General features: G+C 49.5%; 1 protein-coding gene across 2 annotated transcripts in view; it reads right to left on the reverse strand.

Annotated features, from left to right (window-relative positions):
- Positions 1–25,086, reverse strand: part of SLC25A22 (solute carrier family 25 member 22) — a 55,302-nt gene that overhangs the window by 18,892 nt on the left and 11,324 nt on the right. For both annotated transcript variants that reach the window (XM_075047841.1, XM_075047842.1), the window contains exons 2-4: positions 13,385–13,500; positions 9,104–9,229; positions 5,637–5,692 (exon numbers count right to left, since the gene is read on the reverse strand). In XM_075047841.1, coding sequence (XP_074903942.1) covers positions 5,637–5,692; positions 9,104–9,229; positions 13,385–13,404 — 202 coding nt within the window. In that variant the 5' untranslated portion in view covers positions 13,405–13,500. The remainder of the gene's footprint in view (positions 1–5,636; positions 5,693–9,103; positions 9,230–13,384; positions 13,501–25,086) is intronic.

Below are 25,086 nucleotides of genomic sequence, written 5' to 3' on the forward strand. Positions count from 1 at the left end.
TGAAACACCACTGGAAATTAATAGGATTTCTGCCTCCCAACACCCTAGGCTTTTGAAAACATCCCCTGAAGTGTTTCTACTCCATTTGCAATATGTTTTTTGTAATTTCTTTAGTTTTACTACCACTTCCCACCATGCATATATGCATCCTCTTCTCTCATCCATGCATTCCTACAAATCCAGAAGGATGCAGATCAGACCTTCAACAAAGGAGTACAAGTTGGATTAATAACCAGTCCCAACTCCTTTGCAAATACTTTGTGATACTGAGAAGCAAAAGCCCCCTGCCCCACCTTCTTGCTAGTGTCCCTGCCCCACCATCACCAAAAGCAGAGCAGTTCGCTTACCAGGCAGCCCAGAAAAGGCAGAGCCATAGAAAGACCTGGAGGTTGGTTGAAAGCAACTGGCTCACCTGCACAGAAGTCAGCCAGCTCTAGAGCAACCCTTGGAGTTAAGTGGCTTCCCTTGTCTATCACCACTGGGTGTCACCCTCAGAACAGCCACCGTTGAAGTGGCTTTTTGTCCACCACAAGCTGCAGCATGCAGAAATTCCCCTCCAAGCACCGTGGCAAGGCTTGCTGGGGGACCTGGGGTGTAAACAAGCATTGGCTCCCCAGCACCCACTGGAGTGGCCTTTTGTCAGGAGCAACAAACAGCAAATCCCTGTATTGTGCCTGTACAATGAAAGGTCTGCATGGCCTGGCCGGCTGCTGTGGGCCATGGACACCAGCATTAGTGCAACACAGCGGCTGAGAGGCAGCTTTCAAGCTGCCCTGGGGGAAATGGGGTGAGGGGAGGGCCAGTTTCTTCTGAGAGTACTGGGTTTTGCACCATCAGATTAATGCTCCAGAATATTCTCCTCCCTTTAAATCTTATGGCTCAAGAAGTCCTCCAGTGGATGACCGCAAGCTCTCCCTGCCTGCACTGAAGCATACTGAGCTCCAAGCCCTCTGGAAGAGCTTCGTTTGAGACTTGTTAATGGCCCATAAATACCTTTGCAAGGACAAACACAAATACTAGGGTATACCTTTTGCATTTATGCTTGCTGTAGAGATTTAAACAACTTGTCCCAAAGCTCTGTTTTCCAAAGGGAAGCAGACAGAGAAACCTGTGCTCCCACTAGGCTCTGAAGACCTGGCAGGGTTCATTTTCAGGAGGTTTGAACACAAGTTGACAGGAGCTATTAGGGCTCAACACACCTAAAGAAAGGCAACTCAATCCTCTGTTCCTCAGGATGGACTCCCCTCCCTCCCCAAACTATTAAAGAACTCCTAAATTAGATGCGGAAACACATAGGTTTAGGGGGACTTCCCGCAGATTAGAAAGCAAAGTTGCACCTAGGACTTCTGGGACCAGTACAACTGGGACCAGGACATGAGAATCCTTGGCTCCACATCCTCTGCTCAGAGGACACATTTCCATCATGCAGGAAATTGCAGCAAGAAAACAGACAGCCTTTGCTGGGCAGGGCTGGGCAGCCCAACACATTTTCCCCCCTTCCAACTGCCATGTTCAGATTTTGCAGAAAATACAGTAACACTGCCTCGTAGCAAGCTAAGCCAATGCATTCGTTCCACACTGGCCATGACATCCAACTGGCCATCGTCTTCTACAGAAGCCAAATTAACTAGCCTGGGAGCAGGGCAGCCTTCTCACACTCCTGGGTTTTTGCAAACTTTTAAGTGTACCAGTGATTGCACTGCTTCAGTGTGATGTGCTTCCTACACATCATGTCCCCCTGCCATGGCTCTTGCACATGATGAAAAGCCACACAGACATGATCCTCACGCTTTACCTCCACCTTTTAATGTCAATCATATCAGGATCTACAAAGCAAATCCACACAGCCTGATTTTTAAGTGGAAGTGGCTACCCAGGAAGCGTTTCCTCAGATGCCAAGTTGAAGACAACTTCAACCCCTCTCCTAATGGCTAGAAAGTAAAACACCTGTACATTACTGACACGCAGCATGAATAACCATTTCCTTGGAAAAACAAGGAGAGAAAGAAAAAAGAATAAACCGCTACTCTAACACCAGTGCAAAGGGTTCATTGAAAGAAAGAAAACAAACTCCAAATCATCAAGCAAGAAACGTAAGCAAGAAGTATGCTACTACATGCTGACCTCCTCCAGGAGCCAAGAGGCTTTCAAAGCAATTTCTCCTTCAATTGCAAATAAAACAGAAGGTAAAAACACACAATATACAGAGAAAAGCTAATGAACCTGCATTTTCTCCTACATCTTTGGTATTTTCAGTAAAGCTGCTTAGCAGAGAATGGATAATCCCTGTCCTCAGTAATCCCTAACAGCTTCAATTCACTGGAGGAGGAGAAATTAGATACTTCAGCTGCTGGCTGTATGCTTTCCATGTTGTTTTCTACCTTTTTACAAAATCTCATAGCTCTTCAATTCCTCCTATGTCAATGAGTCTATTTCCCTAATTAAAGTTAACCTTGGCCTATAGGCAATGCTACGTATACCGGAAGCAATGACAGACAAACAGAATGCAAAAATAAATTGCAATCATTAAAAAATAGAAAGTATTTTGAAAAGAAGTACAGAGCACTACAAAGAACAAATCAAGTAGAGGCAAAAGCAGTTGTTTGCCAACTGAACTCATAACTGCTGTCTTCTCACCAAGCCTTGGGTTTTGTTATCAAAATACATTTCTCATAGAAGCCCTTATATATCACCAGCAACCTACATAACAGGGGGATTGAGTCATCCCCAATGCGGCACTGGTGCATGTGGGAGGTATCATTAGCAGAGGCCAGGGAAGGCTGCCACACTGCTGTAGCTAAACTGCAGCTATTCTCCAAACCTCACCAACAGCAAAGGGCATTCCCGCAGCCTGATTTCCTCAGGCTTTCCTTTGGCTCCTGCCAGTTACGCTAAGCAGCTGGTCTGCAAACAACAGTGGGACTTTCCAGGACATGTGCTGGGATCTATAGGTGACTTCTGGATGGACTGTAGCAGGGAACAGAGAGAGCACCTCTCCTAAGTCCCCTTCCACTGGTGTCCACATGGTCCAGGAGCCCACAGGCACCATGGATTCGTTCATGTCTGAAGGCAGTACACCGTCATACCTTGAGCACAGACAGGGCTAGACAGCACCACCCAGCTTTGAGGCACTGCTGTTACCTAGACATTACAGAAAAAACATGAGAAAAAAACCCTCCTCTTCTTCCTCCCCCAAACCAACCCAAGAATCCCTGTAACTTTTTGGGAAGAACTTGAGAGAAATGTTGGGATTGCCTTATATATCACACAATTCACTATGGGCTACTCATACAGAACAAGGGCTGTCTGCCCACACACACCATTTAAGAGAGAATTTGCAGAAAAGCATCCTACAAGCTCAAGCCTCTCTCCTGTCCACACTGAGAAGCTTTGATTCACACACAAAGGAGACATGAAGTCACAGAGTGGGAATGGCTGCACCCAGGCAGACCCTTTCTGTCCTCTGACTGAGGCCAAGTGCCCTGCAGGGACAACTGACACACTTGTGACTCCTCCATGGGCCACAGCAGCTGCCACTTTAGCACATTAACATATAATCCTCCCAATTGCATCTTAAAGGCTGAAAATAAGAGCTTGTGAGTCATATAGCAACTTCTGCTGGGGAACTGGGACAGATGGAGGGAGCAGGAACCAATCCCACCATCTGATTTCCACCTTCCCGTCTGCAAGGCTGAGCCGTCTCTTTACCTTCTTCCCACAGAAGTACTCACATTCTTCACAAATCTTGGATGTATTTTACCCACCCATCCTCCTCCCAAGAGGGAGGGAAGGGCTGCTAATGTCAGCTCACAGAACTGAGGCACAGAGTCCAGGATTGCTGTACTTGGAGGACTCGCCTTTGTACCCTGGCCATGCTGAAATATCTATGAATTTCTGGAAGGAGCTGGAGCTATTCACAAAAGCCCTCTCCAAACCCAGCCCCACATTTAATAGTCAGAAGCGACAAGTAAATTCAAGCCACTATCAGCTCCTTGAACCCAGGGTGTACAAAGTTAGTGGGACACGGACCAAGCTGATGAGACTCATTATGGCTGGGAAAAGCAAGAGCTATGCAAAACCCTCTGCACCCTTTTAGATTTCTGCTTGGGAGTGAAAAGTGGCCTGGAGATGCACATCCCTTCCACGACTCTACACCTTACAGGACTGAGCTGTCTCTCCCAAAATCCCTGATGGGTCCTACAGTCTCCCCTGTAAGCTTCCAGGAACAGCTTCTTCCTTCTGCTCCCCAGCAAGCAGCCTGCCACTGCATATTTACAGCCAAAGTAAATGCAGGCTCCATTCCTGGCTAGGAACACAGAAGCAGCCAGCTTCCCAGAAAAACCAAGGGGTAACATGTCACCACTAGCATCGAAGATGCAGCTTGCCAGGGTTCCTCGGGATTATTTGTCTTGTTGCCTGCTCCCAGAAAAGCTGGCATGAAGCAGCCAATCCATCCCCTGCATCCACCCCACTCCCCCAAAACGCCCACCAGCAAGTTGGGCAAGAGACACTGCCTCATCAGCCAGCGCCTGCTCCCAGGCAGCAGTGTCTGTGTTTCCACAGGAGCTATGGAAGAAGTGGCAAGAGACGCTACTGCTGCCAACAGCAAGACGTCAGCACCTCTGGACTCCCGCTTGAAAAAACAAAGAGCAAGGACTCACTTAATCAAAGTAGTACTTTAATCAGGCTTTATCAGTGAATGAGTGCCACAAAGAATGCTATCTGAACACCTCAGAGATAAAAACTGCATATTCAGGCAATTGAATACCAGCATATAAAATAATCAGAATTCAGTGTTGACTAAGCCAGTTTCAGCCTGTGCTGAAAGCCAAGAAGGTATTCCACATTTTCCTCTGCTACAAGTAAAGTCAGAATTTGGCCTGCTGTTCCTCCATCCTCAAAATCTTTAAAAACTTCCAAGGATTTTGAAAGGTATAGAAAGGTATAATGTCAACTGAGGAACTCACTGCTGCAACAAACAGCCTAAGCCAAGGAGCCAGGAGATTTCTAGCAGGTTAGCACACAACAACTAAATAGCTGAAGGTCCACCATGAGCCAACCTCTGATTTTCTTACCACCCAAAGAAGTTTTTTCTGGGGGTAGGTTATTTTTAATTTTTTTTTTAATTGCAGATTGTCTTAACACTTAAAACAAAGCACTCAGGCATGCTTGAGAGACAGCTGGTTTTGGAGACAAGCTACGAACTAGATGGGATAGCAGGCCCGACCATGTTGGTGGTGGGCTTTGACATAAATTCAATCATCAACCACAAAGTCAGACACTTAAGAAGTTTGCTACTGACAAAAGTTACTGTGCCCGAGCTGGGAAACACACACATGCAGTCCTGAAACAAAGTCCAGCAGCTTCAGTTAAACTGCTAGTAAAGAAGAACTTCAATAAACGGTAAGGTTTAACACCAAAACAGCTACAGGGAAGACTCAAGCCCTCAACGGTGGAGAGCTGAGCAGACACCTGGCATGGAGGAGTTTATTTTCAGAAAGAGCTGCACCTTTCAACATCTTAGGATATTGCTAGGTTATTGCTTTATAAGCCAGTGAATGTGGGCTTTTCCTCCAACTTACACACCAGTGCTTCCAACGCAAAAGCTGCACCATGCCCGACTCAGCTTTACTTACCTCTGTACATGCCAAAGTAGCCTTCCGACCGAATTGTTTTAATGAGGCAGTCAGACCTGCAAACAAAACAGAGAGAGATAAGCCACAGCAGCTCAAAGGTGAGTGAGAGCAGAGAAAAACAACACAAATCTCTTGGAATGGTTTTCATTTACAATCTGTCAGCAAATCCCTGAGCCGAGAAGGGAACCCTGTCAGTCACTGAATGTGCCATTGTTCAGGCCTGAGTCCAATTTCAGCCCCTAATTCACAGGGGCTTTGAAACCTGCTGCTCACCCTGCACGTGCTGTCTGCTTTCTAGAAACACAAAAGGGAAAAGTGTCACTGCAAGGGCTGTTTATCCAGGGTCCCCTGTGGCAAACAAGCATGAGATGCTCTAACAAGCAGATCCCCATGCGCATGTTTTTAAATCAGCTCTGGAAGGGAAATGAGGGGGGCCAAAACCCCCAATGCTGACTTGCTTGACTTACTCAGTGTAATTCAACACAAGTCACACAAACACTAGATGACCTGAACGCTCAGTCATCTGTGACCTCCCACGCAGATTAAAGCACTTACTTTTAATACCTCAGGTCCCACAGCAGGCAGCGAGCTCTCAGGCTCTCACCCCAGGGAGAGCGTGGCAGGGTGCCGCAGAGGTCTGCTCCAAGGGGAAAACTCTCACTGCCTTCGTTTCAACTATATTTACTGCAAATAGGAAAACTGTGCAGAGCGCCAGAATGGCTCAAAGCCTATCGAAGGCACAGCCGCACACACCTAACAAACCCAGAGGCGCAGTTCAGGAAGGCAGCACAGATCCCCTGGCAGAGTTTCCCTCTCTGGACCATGGCTGTGTGAAGCCCAAGCACTGGCTGAAGGTTGGTTTGCTGTCTTTGGGAAGGGACGGGTACCTCCTATGGTCACAGGGGAAGGGAGAGGTGTGCATGCATATGTAATTAAGGAACAAAAGGCTCTTTTAAGTAGTAATAAGGGAAGCGTACCTTATGAAAACAACAATACAATTCTAAGAGATTTGGCAACACAAGGAGTAAACTTCAATCTCCGCTCTGTAGTAGCGCTGAGGTGGGAGAGAAGGAAATACAGAGTTCCCTCGAGGGCTTTGTGGCCCTCCTTGGGTCAAGACTGCTCTAGGGTACCCCACGTTATTTGTGAAGAGCCCATCCTGCATGCTGCCAGTCATGGCAATGAGTTTCCCCTCTCTGCTGGGACACCCTGCATCCTTTGGGACCCCATCTTTCATGCACCCTGCCCCAGCTCCTGCAGCTTGCATGCACCCATCTTGTTCTTGGGAGCAGCCCCCCCAGTTTGTAAGCCCCAGACATCTCGGGGCACCTTTCTTCTATCCCCCCAACAAGCTCTTCCACCACAACGCTGGAGGCAAGGCATTTTTCCTGAGCCAGCAGTGCTTCTCTGAACAAGCCACAGCAGAGAGGGAAGCAGGAAGAGCTGCTCCCCACCATGCTCAGGCAGCCCTGCTACCTCACCATGAGGCTTGCATGTCACTCCCGCCCCTCAAGCTGCAGCAGAGCGAGATGGAGCCAAGGCCATGCCCAGCTCTTTCCTCTCCCTGGAAAAAGGGAGCCAACAGCCAACTAAAATTATACATGACATACCTGGGGCAGTGCAGCCCAAAAGCCCAGCTCTCTCCTGCCCTCAGGGCTGCTCCCAAGTGTCTTTGTCTCTTTCAAAGGAAAGGCTCCCCTGATACCAAAGGTCTCTTGAGCTGAGCAGAAGCAAGGCATGACAGCCAAAATTTTATATGAACTTGCTGCCTTCCTGGGTGTTCAGCAGACACCTTTGAGATTTGGTATCGATGGGCATACAGTATTTCCCAAAAATAAGACCCTGTAACTGGGGAGCTCAGACAAGCCCTCCCAAATCCCTAGCTTACGTACGGGTGTCTCTCAAGACATGCTCCATGCATGGTAACTGCATCCTCTTAGTGCCTTTCCCTTGCTTGCTTAGGTAGGACACAGGATGGTCTGATGTTGTCTAGACAATGTATCCCCATTATTTCCTTGTCCCTGCTGGCCCCTCAGCCCCCAAAGACCCTTTCACTTATCCCCACAGCTGCTGCCAATGCCAGAGGAACACCTCCAGCATTACTCATTCACATCCAAGCTTTGTCACAGACTCTTAGGAGGAGCCAGCTCAAATATACAGGGTAAAGCCTGTGTATTCCTTAACGGCGCCTCATCCCACAACAACTCCTGGCTACGGAGCAGATCTGCACTCGACTGCTGGAGGTTAAAACCCTCTCTCCTACTGAGCCTCCTCTCCAGAGGTGAGGCATCCTGGCACACACTCCCAAGGGGAGCCTACAAATCCTCCACCCTGCCCAAACTCCTGTTGCTGTCACCTATCACGTCAGGGGAGAAACGACACTCAGCGAGAAGCAAATTGCAGCAGCGGCAGGAGCAGGACACAACAAAAAGGAGAGGCAAGGCAAGATGGGAGGCCATGTCCTGCCAGCATGCCTGGGCACACAAACAACGCAGGGAGCAGAGAGCACTGTAACTGTCAGGGGAATTACCAGTCTGCCACGGCACGCCAGAGCTCATGCATAATTACGTGTCGTCAGCTACAGCAAGGAGGCCCAGAGACTAAAACCATCAACATACAAAGCATTTCCCTCCTGTTCCCACTCTGTCTCAAATCTCCTGTGCAGGAAAGAGGAACGTATTGGTGTGGAGGAGCAGGGAGCAGATAACACTACTTCTGAACAAGGTGGCAGGAGGACAGGACACACATCATCAGTCCCAGTCCCTTCTACCCTCTCAATGACACCAGTACTTTTGGAAAACTAAGGCCTGACTCTAGTTCCTAGGATAAAGCATCTTGGGCTGAGTGTGGTGCACATTCTCCCAGCAGATACACAGCCCTAAGCATCCTATACAAATCCCAGGTGAATTTGGTGGGCTGGATATATTCACGCCTTCTTTTTCTACAGCACTTAATTTTTTTTGACATAGGACTGCTGGGGTAACTACAGCATGTGTCAACCTGTGACCTTTCAAAAGGTCTGCATGCAGTGCTCTAGACTGGGAGTAGGTGACTGCTTCCTCTTTTTACAGCTGACACAGCAAAGGAAGCACCTCCAATATGAGGGCCATGGAAAGAGAATAGAGGCAGAAATTCCCTCATGCACCTGCTTGTGGTCCAGCAGAGAACCAAACAGGGCTCCTTGTGTTTTGGTCCTGAGCCCTGATAACAGTGAACATGCTGCTCCCAAGCAAGGCATGCAAACAGAAGTGTCCTCTGCAGAGATCTTGCCTGCTGGGCTCAGCAGCCTGAATAGCTGCTTTATTTGCTTTATCTGCTCAAGCACAGCTTGGTTCAAGATTGTCCCCTGGCTTTCCTGGGGACAGCCCAGTTCCTAGAAATGCTGAACACACCTGAAAGAGGTAACAAAGTGGAAGGACTCCCCACCAAAAGTCCCTGGGAATTCTGCCCGTGCGGGTGGTACTCACATGCTGGTGTACATCCGCTGGCCATTCTGCTGGTTCTGCAGGCGAGTTTTTGCCAGGTCAATGGGAAATACACAGGTGACCCCAATCAGCCCAGCTATCCCTCCATTGATCAGCTTGGCAGGTAAACTGTAAGGGGACGAGATGCAGAGAAACAGATGTTTTAGCACTGGCATAACATCAGGGGAGGGAAAGAGGAAAGAACAGAGCTCTTTTGCACGTCCAGAGTTAACACATCACTGTGCAACAAGGCTGTCCCCCCTCCAGCATGAAGGGAGCTCTGCCTCAAGGCAAAGCGTGGCCCTTGCCACACATAGAGGGGAGGAGGGGAAAGCAGCACATAGCATCGGGACAAACCACTGATGAGTGGAGTGGAGCCAAACAGCTAAGCCACACATCACTAAGAGCAAGGAAAAACCCTGTTCCCCAGGACCCAAGGGTTTCTGTTGTCCCTAGAGGAGAAAAGACAGTGCTGGACCATCTACCACACGGATTGACTTCAGTTAGGGCCTGATGGCATCCAAGCCAGTAGGTTTACTGGCAAATGCTTCTCAGCACCACAATCAGATACACACCTAATGAGAGGTTTGTGACACATCGGCTGCTACCATCATGTGGGAATGAGCCCAGCAGAAGCGCCCAGCTGGCAGCCAAGGAGCAGACGGCTGCAGCTCCAGGAAACTATTTCCAGACCCACCGCCCGGAGCAAGGAGAACACACACAAACCAATAGTCTGGCGAAACCACCGGACTGGCAGCCTGCATGGCCGCGATGCAGAGACATGAGCTCATACCTCTCAGGGAAATCAAAACCTGGCTGGTTGCGTGTGCTTCCAAAAGGCAGGGCTTTCTCTGCTTGCCTTTGTGCTCCTACAGGGAATTCTTGCACGTGGCACTGAGTGAAAGCCAGATTAGCCAAACATGGGTTCCCAGCAAATTCAATTACGAAAAATGTCCAGCACTTATGTGCTCAATAAACCACTACACACAGAGACAAAGGAAGCCTGTTTGAGTCAGCTCCCTCCAATAAAGCACAGGATATGGCTCCCTGAACACAGGATGTGTCAGATATTAAACTGACGGCTGACAGCAGTCCTAGATTGCAGCTGGGTGAGCCAGTGAGGCTGAGTCCTCCCACAGCGGGAACGGACATGCTGACTTTCACGACAGTGACATGATGCTCTGGATGGGGGCACAGGCTGCATTACCCAGTGGAAGCAGCAGTGGTGAGGCTGGCCATGGCATGCTGGGGTGAAGCTCTGCAAACACGTTCTCCCCCAGCGGCACTGCAGAGTGCTCTGCATCAAGGGGCAACTGCAGATAGGATCAGTAAGTGGCCATGCTGAAAGAGCTGCCTCTCAGCTCCAGGCTCAAGGGAAAGGCAGGATATGGAGACTCAGGGTTTCAACTTGAGGTCTCCCTGGAGAAAGCAGACAAAAGAGAGGTGGAAAAAAAATAAAAGTCTTTGCCCACAAGTGCTAAGCATGACCTTGACACTCCAGGAAACTCCTTTCAGCCTCTGCTCTCCTGCAGCCAGAACTCCTTCCTTCTCAATACCCACACCAATACAACACACACATGCAGCCCCAGGGCTGGCACTGCTGGAAGAAGAGGTGCCGAGGATGGGCAGACAGACAGACTTGAGCTCAGCCCACATCCCCAAACAAGACTGAGACTAAAACAAGCACAGCATGTTAGGAAGGCAGGCCCAAATCAGTGCATGAACTCAGTGCAGGGCCAAGACTGCAAGATCTCACCAGCTCGAGACTCGGTTGCCTCGGGGATCTTTGCACCGCAGCCTGAGAAGGGAACAGATTTGCCTGCAAACTCCTACGCTCAACTTGTGCTCAGGACATGGGAAAATTCCAAACAGTAAGCTTCACATCATGGTGCTCTCCTTATTTAACCCACACTCACACTGAAAGAGGAGGTTAGAGACCAGATAAAAGCACGTCAAGATGGAGGCACCACTGGGAAGGAGGGTGTTTCAAGGCAGGATCACATCAGCCTCCCCACATTCAGCTCTGAAGTCACTGCTAGCAGGTCACAGACTGCAAGGCACAACCAGTTCCCCTTCCCAGCCTCAGCACTGTCATCACTTCTCTAAGTGTCCCTGAAACACCCAGGGCAGGCAAACAGTTGCCTCTCTCAACCTGTTCCAATAGTGAAATCATCACAGGGTTTATATCAGGTGGAGACAGACAGAGACACGTGGCAAATATCTTTCCTGCTGGCACCCTAAGTGCAAAAGATTTCCTAATTTCAGCACAGACCCCAGCAATAAAGGGGAATAGTCTGATGTGCCTGTGCAAGCCAAAAATTTGGACAACATGGGCTGCAGAGAGCCTCTCACTCTGTGGGTGAGAAACCCTTGCTGAACAGCCCCATCACACCTGAATCCAACTACCCAGGTTCCCCCATGTGCACTGCAGAGGGAGGCTAGTGCAGACGGATTACATGGCAGTATCTGGCAAGACGCTGAGATCAAGTTCCATGTCCACTGCTGCAGAAATGCAATGCCCTTGATCTTGTTGTGCAGCAAACCACTGCTGTGGATTTTAGATTTTTGGTAACAATCTTATTTTGCTAAGGGATGACAAATGCACGCTGCAAGCGAAGATGGTTCGGTAGATCCTCCAAGCTTAAACAGATCTCCTTGGCTTGGCTGCCTGTGACCATTGCAGACTTGTGGTCGCACAGACGGAAGAGATGACCTAAGCGGGAGACGTGAGGGATTTCGGGCACAGAGAAGAACCTGCGACAGAGGGCACTGCACCTGAGTCAAAAGTTTTTTCCCTTGAGGCTAAGACATCCCACTTTTCACCTCGGTGCTCTCTGCTCTCTCATGGGATGAGAATCCACTGTGCCTGGTCTCTCTGTCCTATTTAGCTTCTGCACAGCTACTGCCTCTCACTACCTAGGTGCGCAGGGCTTAGTGAAACGGGGACAACACAGACTAGCATACAAATAAAGCCGTTTGCTCAGTTTAACATGAGAAGGGATAGAATGGCATCCCAGTTCTCCTAGTGCTCCTCCTCAGCCCTTTTAACTAGTCCCTGTAGCCAGCAAGCTCCTGTTCACACTGCCAAGAGCACATTGGAGGGGCTGGGGGAGATCTTGGGAGGACACATCTTCCCTTCCTTGAAAATACCAAGCTTCACATTGCCACGGACATGTGGTCCTTTTGCTCTGCTGAGGCTATCAGGCACATACACCCGTCAGGCTCCATGGAGGTGAATCTCAGCATGCCCTTCATGGGTGTAAAAGAAGAGTGCCAAGTGCTCTCCAAATTGGGTAACTGATGATGGGCAAATCTAGGCACATAAACACTCTACAATGCTGTCTTGTTGTCAGTGCAGCTCAGGACTGTTTTCATTTGCAGAAGGCAGGCATGCAGAAAGATACCCTAATCATGGCAAATGCTAAGAAGGGGCAGCCCTTTTGCCTGTAGCATTCAGGCATTGCCAAGTCCTGGCCCTCTGTCACCAGGTTTCATTCACCCACTGACCCCTCCTGTCCTGAGCTGGTAACCTGCAAAACTAGATGTTAGAAGAGGACCACAGAAAAACCCACAGGAATCCCACACCGCGTAGGAGTCATTTATCTGGGGCAACTTCATAAGCAGCAGAAAGTTAAACCCACGTGCAGAACTGTGCAGATCCAGCTGACACAGCTCTCAGGAAGCTATGGGTATTACTGCATCTTTCCAAAAAACGCATCCCAATTCATTTCCAGAAAGGACTCAAATCCAGCCTTTGTATATGCCAGGACCAACACTCTTAAGTTCCTGCTGTTCACTTAAGTGTCACTGATTATTGTTGGTACTTCATGTTCCTGCAATCACTCAAGCATTGACTGGCTTTAGAAGAAGGGCACAAGGCTCCATCTAGGTGGACTTTGTAATTACAAGCACTGCATCCCCTCGCTTTGCTCCCTTGATGGCAGCAAGCTGAAGTCAGCAGGTCAAGCTGACCTTTGAAAGAGGAAGCAAAAAGGAACAGACTCATGCAGGGTAAAAAGCATACGGCAGAAAGAAAAAGACAGTGAGAAAAAAGAACTGAAGAAAGCAGAGATGTGACAACATGGCAAAGACAGAAAATAAGAGAAGGTTGAAAAAAAGCTGGTAAGAAAGGAGCAAAGATGGAATCAGAACTGTTTAAGGCCAGAAGAGATGATCAGGTGATTTCTTCCAACCTCCTGTATCACAAAAGGGATTAAGTTTGAAAGAGTTTAAAAGAAAAGTCTAAAGCACAACCAACAACTCAAAAATTTTTTAAAAAGTTACCTGATCTGTTTATCAGCCATTTAATTCAAACTTGATCTTGTTAAGAAATGAATCTGTTCCTTCAAATCGTTCCTTAATTTCTTTTTCAGTCACTTCTTTTTCACTTCAGTTTCTTCCTGGGAGAGGAGAGAAAGACACCAAGGAGACAAAGTTGAGACACACTCTTCCTGAAGCTCAGGTCCTACTGGGCAGACTGCAGGGTAAGGCCAGCTGAGGAACAAGTGACTTAAGGGAGCACCTGGTCACCTCAGAGAGGAGACTGAGCTCCAGAGGGAGCCTTATAAATGTGTGTGTATATATAAATATACAAGCACATATGGAGGGAAGAGCTGCCAGAGTCATCAGGCTCCAGCAGCACGTGAGGAAGCGCAGCAGCCAGGCAGTGCACGAGCTCTGCCCAACGTCCAGGACAGCTGTACCCATCACAGCGCTCTGGAACTCCAGGGAGCGTTTCACACAGCACCATGTGGACCTCCAACTCTCTGCAGGTCCACCCAGCCACCCCAAGACAATCACGTGCCATCGCGAGACCCGTTCAAGACTTCCCTCCAACACATACATGCTGTTTCTAAAGGACAGTCTTCAAAAACCTGCTCCTCCAGTGGTTACAATCCTTCCTCTACTTCCCAGCCCAAACGGACAGCCCATGCTCCATCTTGTGCCAACATTGTCTTTTAAGTAGTGCCTCTCCCTCCCCAAGCTATTGATGTGACTTTGCCCTTTGCACCACTCTTTTGAGCTCGGTGTCTACTGGCACAGCACTGAAGCTCCAAGTCTGTGGGAAATGGTTCTCTCTAAGACTCCTAATTGCTCCTGTTTAACGAGAGCTGGTAGAAGTCACTACACAAAGAAATCTGGACTCTGGAGAAAATTTCAGAAGTGGCCACAACCTTCAGCTTTCTGGAAGTGTCCTTGTCTCCTCCTCACTTCCAACCTGGGAATCAGGTGCCCCACGCTTCCATCAGGCATCTCAGCAGCACTCAGCCACTATCCTCCCTCTGCCCTTCCAGCTGCCACCTGGGTGGCGAGCCAGAAGCAGAGGAGATATCTTTGCCCTTTGCCTCTGGAATGAAATTTGCCCCTTAATTGCAGATTTCCTAAGCCACACAGAATCTCACATCCAACAAGGTGGCTTTCAGGCTTACATTTCTGCTCTGGAGATACAACCTGAGGGCCAGAGGCATTCCTGAGAATAAAAGGTCCCTGAAAGTGTAAAAAGCTGCTGATGGTGCAAACAGATACGGGAAGGAGAGCGGGTGAGGTTACATGCAGTTCAGCACTGACCTGCTCCCCTCCCTGTCACATGAAGTGCCAAGGACAGGGCAGCCTGAAAGCACTTGCACAGTCCCATGCTTGGACAACATGAGATTAAAACTGCTTTTTCTGGAGTCCCATATTCAGGCAAAGCCATGAGACCAGCACACAGAGCTCGCTACGGAAAAGGGCTCCTCTCCAAAACACTGCACATGAACCTCACCCACTACACTACAGTATTACACCTTCTATCCCTTCCGTGACCCCTCTTCAAACAGTTTACCTGATCTCAACTAATCTGTGGAAGCAGACCTTAAAAATCTCCAGATAAGCTAAGTCTGCACTTTCCGAGTAAAAATCGCTTACACCTTTGACTGCGTGTGCTTTCATATGCACATCCACAAGAGTAGTTTGTTTCAGATTAATCTAATTCTCTATCAATTTAACAAGAACAAGACCAAAATATAAAAATATAGGAAGACCAGTTGCTGAAAGCCTGTAACCCTGGCATAAACAAGCCCTGAACCATGAAAACTCACTTGATAATGTCTCTACCCTCAATAGGATATTTCTGTTTATTGAGGCAGCAGCTCTGCCAAAATACATGCACCGAGTGGTCCTGACACCCCACTCCAAGGTCTGGCAAACTCCCCGCTTTGTTGCCCCTGCTGCAGTCTTCCCTGCAGAGAGGCATCCAGGAGGCCAGGCACTCATCGCAAAGGGCAAGGCAAGAGAAGACAGCAAGGCTAATATTCACCACTGACAGGTAGCCGAAAGAGTGGGAGACTGATGGACACACAAATGTATCACAGGGCTGCCTCATACCTGCTGACAGAAGTAGCGTGATGGGGGTGGGAGAAGATGCTACTGCACTGATAGGAACTTGGGACAGCTGGGTTTAGCTCTCTGCTCTCTTTTTTTCTTTTGACTTTTGGCTTCAGCTCTCCACCTGCCCGGTAACTGCAAAGCCCTCCCCAGCTGTCTGACCCAGCTGGAAAACTGCTGCTGCTTCCCACCAAGGAACAGATGCTCCTGCTGCAACTGCACAGCAGGAAGGGGTAAAAACAATCTTCCTGAGTTTAAAACCAGGCAGAGTTACAGGTTTCCTTGGTGCTGGCCATAGGGCCAGCAAATGCCAGGACTAGTATCATCTCCCCTAACAAAAGCTATTCAACTCGCAGACAAGCAAGGGGAAGAGAACGATGTGATCATTTTATAGCAGACACCAGCACTTGATAACTGTTTATACAGCACCTGGCACAACGGAGGCCTGAATGTCCATGGCCAGGGGATTTTAATGCATTAAGAGATTTTAATGCACTGAAGTGGAAAGCTTAATTGAGCTCTGTTTGTTTAAACAGAGCTCCAGCAAATGACCATTTGCAAAACAAACCCAAAGTCACTGCAAACTCCATCTGAGCACTTTGCTGTAATCTACAGAACTCCCCGAGTCCCTTAAAAGATGGTGAATGATCAAGCCTCCAGTGCCCTGGCCAGGGAGTTCCTGGGGAGAGCCGGATCTCAGATCCTCCCAGGGCAGGAAAATAGTTGCAGTCCTGCAGCCTGAGGAGGAAAAACACAGGCTGGGAAGAAAATGCTGGTAATTTTATAGGATATTAAAAAAAACAAATCCAGAACAACATTATACATTTAACCTAGAAAGGAAAGAGATTAAGTAAAGACATAAGTATATCTCCCCAGGAACACAGTGCTCTCAGGAGCCAAAAAATGCAAACAAAAGCAGGCAAGCAAAGCTTCTGCAGCCAAGCAGGGGTGTGGCTCCAGGGCTTCCTATGGGAGTAGGGTCAGAGAGCAGGGCTTGCATCTTCTCAGGAAACCTCCCATCAGCACCTGCATTGGGGCAGCAGACAAGCCAGCAGCACCAAAAAGGTGCTGATGCCTCAGAAAGTATTTGTATGGTTAAACTTCACAGCCAGGTGGACAATGGCAGTGCTGGAACTGGGAACCTGCATGGCATGAGGACCACAGGAGCCGGGAGGAAACTGGTAGCAGATCGGCAGGGGAAATGAGAGCTGCCAGAGACCCACCTCAAAGCTGAAGAGGCTGAGCAGCCTTCATAGAAGGGAGTTCCTAAATCAAACATCCCATAACTAAGAGAGCGAGAGCTGCATGGGCAATGAATTATGTGGCGTTAATTCCTTCCTAGAGTGCTGTTAACACAGCTAGGCATGGATTAATGCCCCATTACTCACACACCAGGACGTCCCTTCTACATTTATTAAAATGATCAAGCAAATTAGTTTCAGAGCAACGCACACACCACAGCATGGGGAATTGCCTCCGTGCTAGGCAGAGAAGCGGTGCAAATGGCCCGAAGCTCACACTGCCACACGTAGATAGCCCAGGAGCCTCCTCAACCCAGCCTCTTCCTTTTCCCAGCTCCCAAAATCCAGCTCCAGAGAGCAACAAGAGCAGCCAGATTGGGGGTACCACAATGCAAACCTAACCAGCTTTGGATGTATCTGGTCCTCACAGCCTCAGCCACTGGCAAGATGGTGCTATTTTGCTCCCCTGCCTTGCCACACACCACACACGCTCATCCACCTACGCTACACAGATGGTAAGGTTTTCTCCAGGATGGCCAACCTTTGCACACTGCAAACCTGCTGCACTCCTGGTCAGCCTGGGACACGGCACTGGACTATTAACCTTCAGTTCTTGCCTGACCACCCGAAGGAAAAGTGCTTACCAGAGAATCACTGCCCAGCCTGGGGCATGGAAGCGGGCACATGGTCTCATCACATGCCATGTATGCCACCAGCAAGCTTGGATGGAGATACAGGCATCCAACATCTCCACAAGCTGAGACATCACGGGAGAAGAAACAGATTAAGCTTACCCACACCTCTGTGACCACACTCAACACATTTATTGCCATTGCAATGCCCTATGGCTGTGGTTTGCCACCTCTACCTCCAGCTGCCACTGCTCTGCCCACAGTTTGACCCTGGGGGTCCCCACAGCTCAGCACCCTCCTTCTTGTCCTGCTCTCCCTCTGCCAGGCTGCCAGAGCCACCGCTGGCATCCTCCAAGTCAGCTACGGGCTCCCAGTCCACCAGCTCCCCCAGTCCTGCCAGCAGCCCCACCCCAAAGGCTGACTCTTTGCTTCTGCCCTCCACCAGCCCTCAGGCACAGATCATTGGACATGCCGATTTATCTGAGCGCACGCAAGCTGCCGTTTTGACAGAAGACCTTTAGCCAACGTCAGCTGTCGCTGCTGCCAAAGGAAGCAATCCCATCCTCTCCCTACACCTAAACATGTGTTCCCATGCCTGCTTTTGTGCCAGCACAAACATTTGTGTAGAGTGGTCAGACAGGGATGAGAGAACTGGAAGCCAGCAAATGCTGCAGCTGTCACTGAAAGCAAACATTCAGACTACAACCTTGACCTGAAAATAAACGGCAGAAGGGGAAGACAGGACTCCCTTCCACACATTTCCATTTGTCTTGAGAGCAGACAAACAGTGCCCCAGCCAGAAAAGCCAACATCAAGAAGCGGGGCTCAGAAGCTGCACCAGCATCCACTGTGTTGAGAGGACACAGCCATGCGATGACTCACAGTCAGAGAAGGAGGAAGGGGGAGGCAGCAGGGGAAGCCATCAGCAACTAGTACCTGCTGGGAGAAGAGAAACCCTCTGGGATCAGCACACTGCTTTCTTTCACAGCGCAAACACATTTGAAGGTATGGACACCTTGCAAAGCTTTGCTAACAACTGAAGCAAAGCTGCCATCGCAACAATAAGGTTTAAGGAGTGCAAACTGAACTGCAAGTATTTCCAGAGAGAAGCTGCTTTCTAGATGTGTGCCAGGCACAAAGCACACAAGGGAGTTGGCACCAGGAAATCTCACCTGGGGAGAAGCTGTTGACTTGGCCCTTGCCTGCTCAGGACATTTCAGGATAGAGGGGATGGAGGCAATCAGCAGCAGTTTCATCTCTGCTGCTCGCTTGCCCTTAGGCCCTCAAAAGCAGGGACTGCCATGAATTTCCTTGCAGCACCAGGCATGGCATTAGTCCTCAGCAAAACAAAGCAGCTCTCGAACACGCTGGTGGACGCTCCCCCACTGTCATAGACTGTCACCTCCCCAGCTGTGCAGTGGGATAGCATGGACCCTTCGTACCATTCTGCCACCAGGCAGAAGCCCCAGGGCTGCAGACGCAAACTCACCTGCCTCACAGTCAGCGGCCAACTGTCCCCGTACGACACTGGGCTTTGAAAGCGCCAAGCCCAGGGCAGGTCCCCCCCTTGCCTCAGGTGAAAAAAGGCCAAAGTCCCAGCGGGGAGGTGCCACGCCACCTGCCTGCACCGTAGGCTTGCTCCCACCCCCATGGGGACAGGCTCAGTGGCACAGTGCCCACTCAGCTTGCAAGAGAGCAGGGATGCTGAGCCCCAGCACACAGGGTGCGCACTCCTCTTTCCCGACAGCCTCCCACAAGAGCTCACAGCTCCTGCAGTCCTTTCTGTTCTCCAAAACTTACCTCTGCCTTGTGCAGCTTCCCTCCCGCTGGCTGCTCGACATAGGTGTCCCCCAGCACTCTCCCATCTACAGCCAAAAATGTCAGAGCACGTTCACAGTGAAAACAGTCAGGCTGGCACCCTTGTAAAACAGCAGGCAAACTTTGCCCCCATATCTGGCCTCCATGCTCCTTGCAAACTGGGCTCAGTCTGGGGAGCCTTAACTTCTCCATACTGCGAGACCTTGTGATGATAGAATGCCTCAAAACATCTCCTTCAAGTCACAAAGAAATAGGCAAGTTCCCTGGCAGTGCAGGATGGTCCCCAGGCTGAGGGCATGTTACAGAGACATTTGGCTTTCCAAAGACAGGTAGTGGCAGTACAGATTTACCTGGATGCCCACAAAGGGGAAAAAGAGGACCAAAACTCCTGATTAGCAGCAAAGGCTCCTGAGGTCTCATTCCAGCTCCGTCGCTGACTTGCCCTTTACCTTCAGACAGGATTTCCAACCACAACGGGCAGTCTGAGGAACACCCTGCTCCCAGGACAACAGTCCAGCTTAGGAAAAAACAAGCCATGAACAGAAATAGTCCAACATCTTATTAGAGGCACTTGCCCACCACATCCTTTACCCATCCGGAGCAGTGTAGTTACCCATAATGTTCTGACAGGACAGGAGCCACAGCAGGGCCGTGGTGGAAGTGTCACAGCAGACAATCCTGCAAGCCCCTGGGACTACAGCAATGTCCTATATTCTGGTACTGCATGAACAGTATTGCAGCTATCCTCTCCCCCAGGATTTATTTGAGATTACAGGAAATTCAGAGACCTCATTTATCTTCACACAACAGCAGTGAAGAAGACAAAACAGAGGCAGCAGAGACTGGCCTTGGAAACGCAGCCACCTCCACCACTCTCCAAGGAGGGAGAGGGCTCAGCACTCAAGAGCTGCTTTTGACCTGGTCCAACCAACCCTCCCATCTCATGGACAAAAGTCCCACCATGTGCTGGAGGCAGCTCTCTCTTCCCCCCCCACCCCAATTTGCGGGCTGGCCTCAGTCAGCAGGACCACCTTGATGCAAAGCAAAAAAGTTCCCAAAGCCATCAGACAGACACTTTACTGCACCTAGCAACAGTCCCTCTATCTGCTTGGCCTCAGCCTCACTGGGAAAAGCTTACCTGGCTGCCAAGTCCAAAGCAAGGATCAGAGTGAAGCAGCAGGTATTACTGGAAAGGAAGGGGGCAAAAGAGCAGGGAAGGAGGTGGGGATCCTCCTGCCTCTGGGCAGAAGGAGTACGAAAAACACACCCAGTTTTTCTCCCCTCTGGGCTCTGTGTCCTGCTGGAAGCAACAGGCTGGCCCCCCCACTCCCAGTACAGCATCATGCGACTTTGCCTGCTTTGCTGAGAAACCTTAAGCAATAAGTCAAGACAACAATCATCTTCCGTCACCTCTGTGAGATCTAAGGCTTGGAGAAAGGCCTCCAAAAGACACTGTGAGCAGCAAGAGAAGTGCCTTCCTGACCTGCAAAGCTTCTCCAGGCCAAATAACCAGCAACTTGCTGAGATTAGTACAGAAGCCATTTGCCCTGTTGCTTAACAGGGGGAGTCCCATGGAGGCCTCTCCTCACATCAACATGATCTCTCTTCCAGATGCTTCTCCTACCCCTCAGCTCTACTCCAGGACAGCTCAGGAAACAGGGTCCAGTTCATAAGTCCTAGCACCAGATCATACTCCAGTTACCAGAGCACATCCCACTTCAGCTGGGCAGAAAGGTTTGCAAAGGGCAACTGCTCAATGCCAAGCCATCTGCATTCAAGTCAGATGGAAAGACTCGAGGAGCAGGCCTGTGCCAATCTGGAACAAATGCCAGATACGCCCTTTGACTTTGCATCTTGTGGGAAACTGCCCTGGATTGAGAGCCAGAAAGTTGACGCTCATCTTGAAACTGGGCTTGGGTATCAGCACTGCAGCACACCAAGAGGCCCCAGTGCAGATCTGGGACCTGTTATTTTAGGGGCTGCACAGACCTTGTCAAGGACAGTCCCTGTCCTGGAGGTTTTGCAGCTGAACTGCCAGATGGGATGAGCGAGGACAGCCATTAGAAGGAGAGATGACTCACTCAGGGCAAGTCTTGCTGTCCAAGACATTGGGGCTGCCAAGCTGAAGGAACCAGAGGGAAAGTTTCAGCAGGACAAATGAGCTTGCAGTCATCTCACTGAGAACACATAGCAGAGTCCTACTCCATAGGAGGGCAATACATTAAAACATTTTCATCAGGCAGTAACTGCAGTGCCTTCCCTCACAGGAGAGAGAGATGACAGGTCTAAAAGTGCTCACAGCACCCCTGGCAAGACAGAGGGGAGCAAAGGAAACCCGTGGGAGCTGTTGGTGCTCTCCCCATCTCAACATGCCTCTTCTCCAAGTTCTGAAAAAGGCAATTGGGTCTAGTGGATGACTCGAGAGAGACCTGGCTCCTCTGCTCTGCACAAATGCTGCATCAAGCATGCGACAGCCCTGCTCCCCTCTCATTCCTCTGAACACTTACAACACAAGTAACATGCCTCTGAATTATAGACAACTACTCATGCTCAAAGGCAAACTCAGTCTTGGCTCTCCATGGCTTCTACAGAAACATGGACCAAGAGGTGTAGGAGCCAGAGGGCCAAAACCCCTTGCATCTCTTATCATAAAATCTTCAGTGATGTGGTGATACGAGGTTGGAGCATGGCCATAGCAGAAATTCAGGCCCGGCATTCTGCTTGAAAATAGTGGTGGGCTCCCACCTTTGGTCTGTAGAGACCTGCAAGTCCCTGCACCAATTCAAAGGGATCTGTAAAAAGTAGCTACAGAACAACTAATCCATACACAATCACAATGAACTATACATATGTGGCAACTTCTAGAGAAAATTATTATTTAAATTAAATTTATAATGGTCTATGGTATTTTGCAGCTGAAGAGCCAACAGTGGAATCACAAGCTAACTGACAGATAGTAAAATTGCCCACATATGATCGTGCTGGTGTACAAGCAAGTTTGCAGCTTGGACATCTTTGGATGACATAAGTGGGTGCTTATTGCCAGTGATGCCCCTTTCCAAGTGCCACTTGAGAAATCATGTAGTCACACATCAAACTGGTGTGATTCTAACTATTTTTAAACCCACTTTCCTCCAGATCAGTTCTCCATACCAGTTTTTATGAAATTACAGGTTCAGAGACAGGCAGCATTAGCTGGACAAAGAGGACAGCTTCGCTGACAAGCTGGGAGTCTGGCAGATGGGAGGTAGAGCTGGGAAAACAAACGAACTTAGAACTTATATATAGCATTTCCTCTTCAATAATCTGTGGTGGTCCAGAAAAGGCAGAGCTAACTGACGGTGACAGACAGACCAGCCCTTTGATCCAGAACGACTTACCACTGAGAAACTAAATGGTGCAAATCCCTCACTCGGGTGCTCTGCCAAGAGACTGGCAGACTAGAAAAAAGGTTCCCCCCTCCTAATTTAAAATAATCACCATGTACAAAGCAATAATAAAAAAAAAACTACCAAGAAGCCCAAGGGAAAGAGAGGGTTGGATTCTAGCTCACTGGGTAGGAATGAGGCAGAGCGCTGAGCTGAGGTCCTGGGGCGTGAAAGGGACCATTCATTCTGCACAAGCAACAAAACCAGGGCTCCTGGCTCTTAGCGGACCCATCTCCTCTGAAAGAAAAGGGGTGCCAGCAGCCCTGCTGGGAGGAATAAGCACCTTTTGGGGCCAAATTGCAGCAGTACCTCCTCAGAGCAACACCCAAACACCCACAGAGCTGTTCCTATTAGATGCCTTGAAGTGCATCCTCCTGGGATGGTGCCGGCTCGCTGCGGCCAAACCCAAGGCTGCAGAGGGGAAGGACTGTCAGTGCAGGTCAGTGCTGTGCCCCAGGTGGTCCTGCCTTGGGGCTAGCATGGGGCGCTCAGGATGGACATGATGCAATGCTGAGGCCTCCAGGACCCCGACGATGGCCCACAGGTCAGAGAGCTTGGCAGCAGCTGTGTCAAGGACTGACTTGTGGATGACCACCACCTTCATGTCACAAGACAAGTACAGTTTTTCTCAGAATGCTGCATGCAGCCCTAGAAAAGGCTTTTTCTCTTTGAAAGGCAGGGGGGCAGGGGGGAATATAAACTCTTCTTCTTTTGAGAAAAAACAACTCACAAATCCAAGTTTGTTTCCCCTGCCTTGTGTTCCTTCAGGTAGATGTTGAACAAGACACACACCAGAAATAGCCCCAACTTCGGCTACTCCAGGGTTACAAATTAAGCTCCATCCCTTCCAGCCCAGCAGCCAGCAAGAGGCCGGCTGAGCTGGCTCTGACACATGGCTGCTCCCACAGCACAGCACAAGGGAAGACCAATGAAGCTGTTGGGTTAAACTCTACTATGTCAAGGCTGGTCCTTCCTTCTCCAAACTCATCCAAAGCAGCGAACAGAGAAGAGAGAAGGGAACAAAAATCCGCACTGGCTAAAAAAGCTGGCCTGGAAAATACTCCTGTCTTGGTGTGTGCCAAGTGGCCCACAGCTCTGAGCCAGTGGACTGCTCTGATCCTGCACAGAAAGCCTCCTACCCACTAAGCCATGCACTGTCCCTTCCTGCCCCTGAAACAGAGAAAAGAAAAAAAAAAAAGAGGAAAAAGAAATCACCACCTCCAGCCAGCATCCAAGGTACCTCAGCAACCATTTCTGCTCCTGCAGACTTTTTCCTTTTTTTTTTTTTTTTTTTTTCCTGCAATGCACCCATTAGGAGCTGCACATGGGTCCTTCCATACCACCAGTACAACATATACTGTGGCAGCTCCTCACCCCACTAACCACTCACAGTACCTTCATCCAAACATTGAGTTGTCCCAGGAACAGGCTCTAAGGAAGAAGAAATAAATTTATCTGCTCCAACCTGCTGCAGAAGGACTCATGTGCATGCCCTGTAACTCCATGGAGATCTCACAGACACTTTTATTTTCCTACTGTGCCTCCCAGGAGGGCCAGGTCCTCAGCAGATGCAAGCCAGAAGAGCTCATCATCTCTGCTGGAGCCTGGGGACTTGGTCCCCCACCAGCTGCAGTGAAAGGGCACATTATTACAAGCACATACGCACTTCTGTCCAATTTCATGGGGTTTCCTTGCCTGTCTGCCTGTAACAGCCTCATCTTCTCAATGATGCTCCTGAACAAGCTCATGATGACCAGGAACAGTTCTGGCCTTGACAGCCCAAGCTTACTTGGCAAGGGGGAGAAACAGCAAATGAGAAAAGTAAAAAGAGGGAGGGGGACCAGGCAGGATACCTGCATCTCACCCAACAGCTAATTGCAGAAAACCTGACCAAAACTGTGCGAGCACATCACCTGCTTTCTAGTACCACTCTTCCTGCTCCTCCTTCCAGCTCACAACACCACAAAGAGCATGACCTGTGATTACTATAGGAAGGAGAAGAAGAGAAGAAATGCGGGAAGCCTCCTCTGCATGTGTAGTGATCTTGGCTGAAAAGAGCCCCTAAAATGCTTAACTCACTAGTTTTAGAAGCAGTACAGGACCTTACTATCCCACATGCAGGACTACAGGAACAGAGACACACACCACCATCCTGGACTCGCAGGCTGCATCATTCCGGGGTGGTAGAGCACAAACTGGCATTCATCCCCATCACCTGCATCTTCTGGGGGGAAAAAAACAAAACAAAACCAAAAACAAACCAACAAAAAACCTGGTGGCAAGCATCTTGGCAGCATCCCACAGGACGCTAAGCTCTGTGAGTGGCAAAATCCAGGCCAGAAAAAGGGACTGAGGACCATAGTACTGCAGAGAATGAAACTGCTTGCAACTATTTTTTGTCCTTTCACGAGAAGCTTGCCCTTTCGCAGTCTCAGTTATGAGCAGCGCTAGAATACACCAGCCACTTCCTCTGCCCCAGGATTCACTGAGGGGAAACAGGGTAG

Source organism: Buteo buteo, chromosome 16 (genome assembly GCF_964188355.1).
Source record: "Buteo buteo chromosome 16, bButBut1.hap1.1, whole genome shotgun sequence".
NCBI classification, from domain to species: Eukaryota; Metazoa; Chordata; class Aves; order Accipitriformes; family Accipitridae; genus Buteo; species Buteo buteo.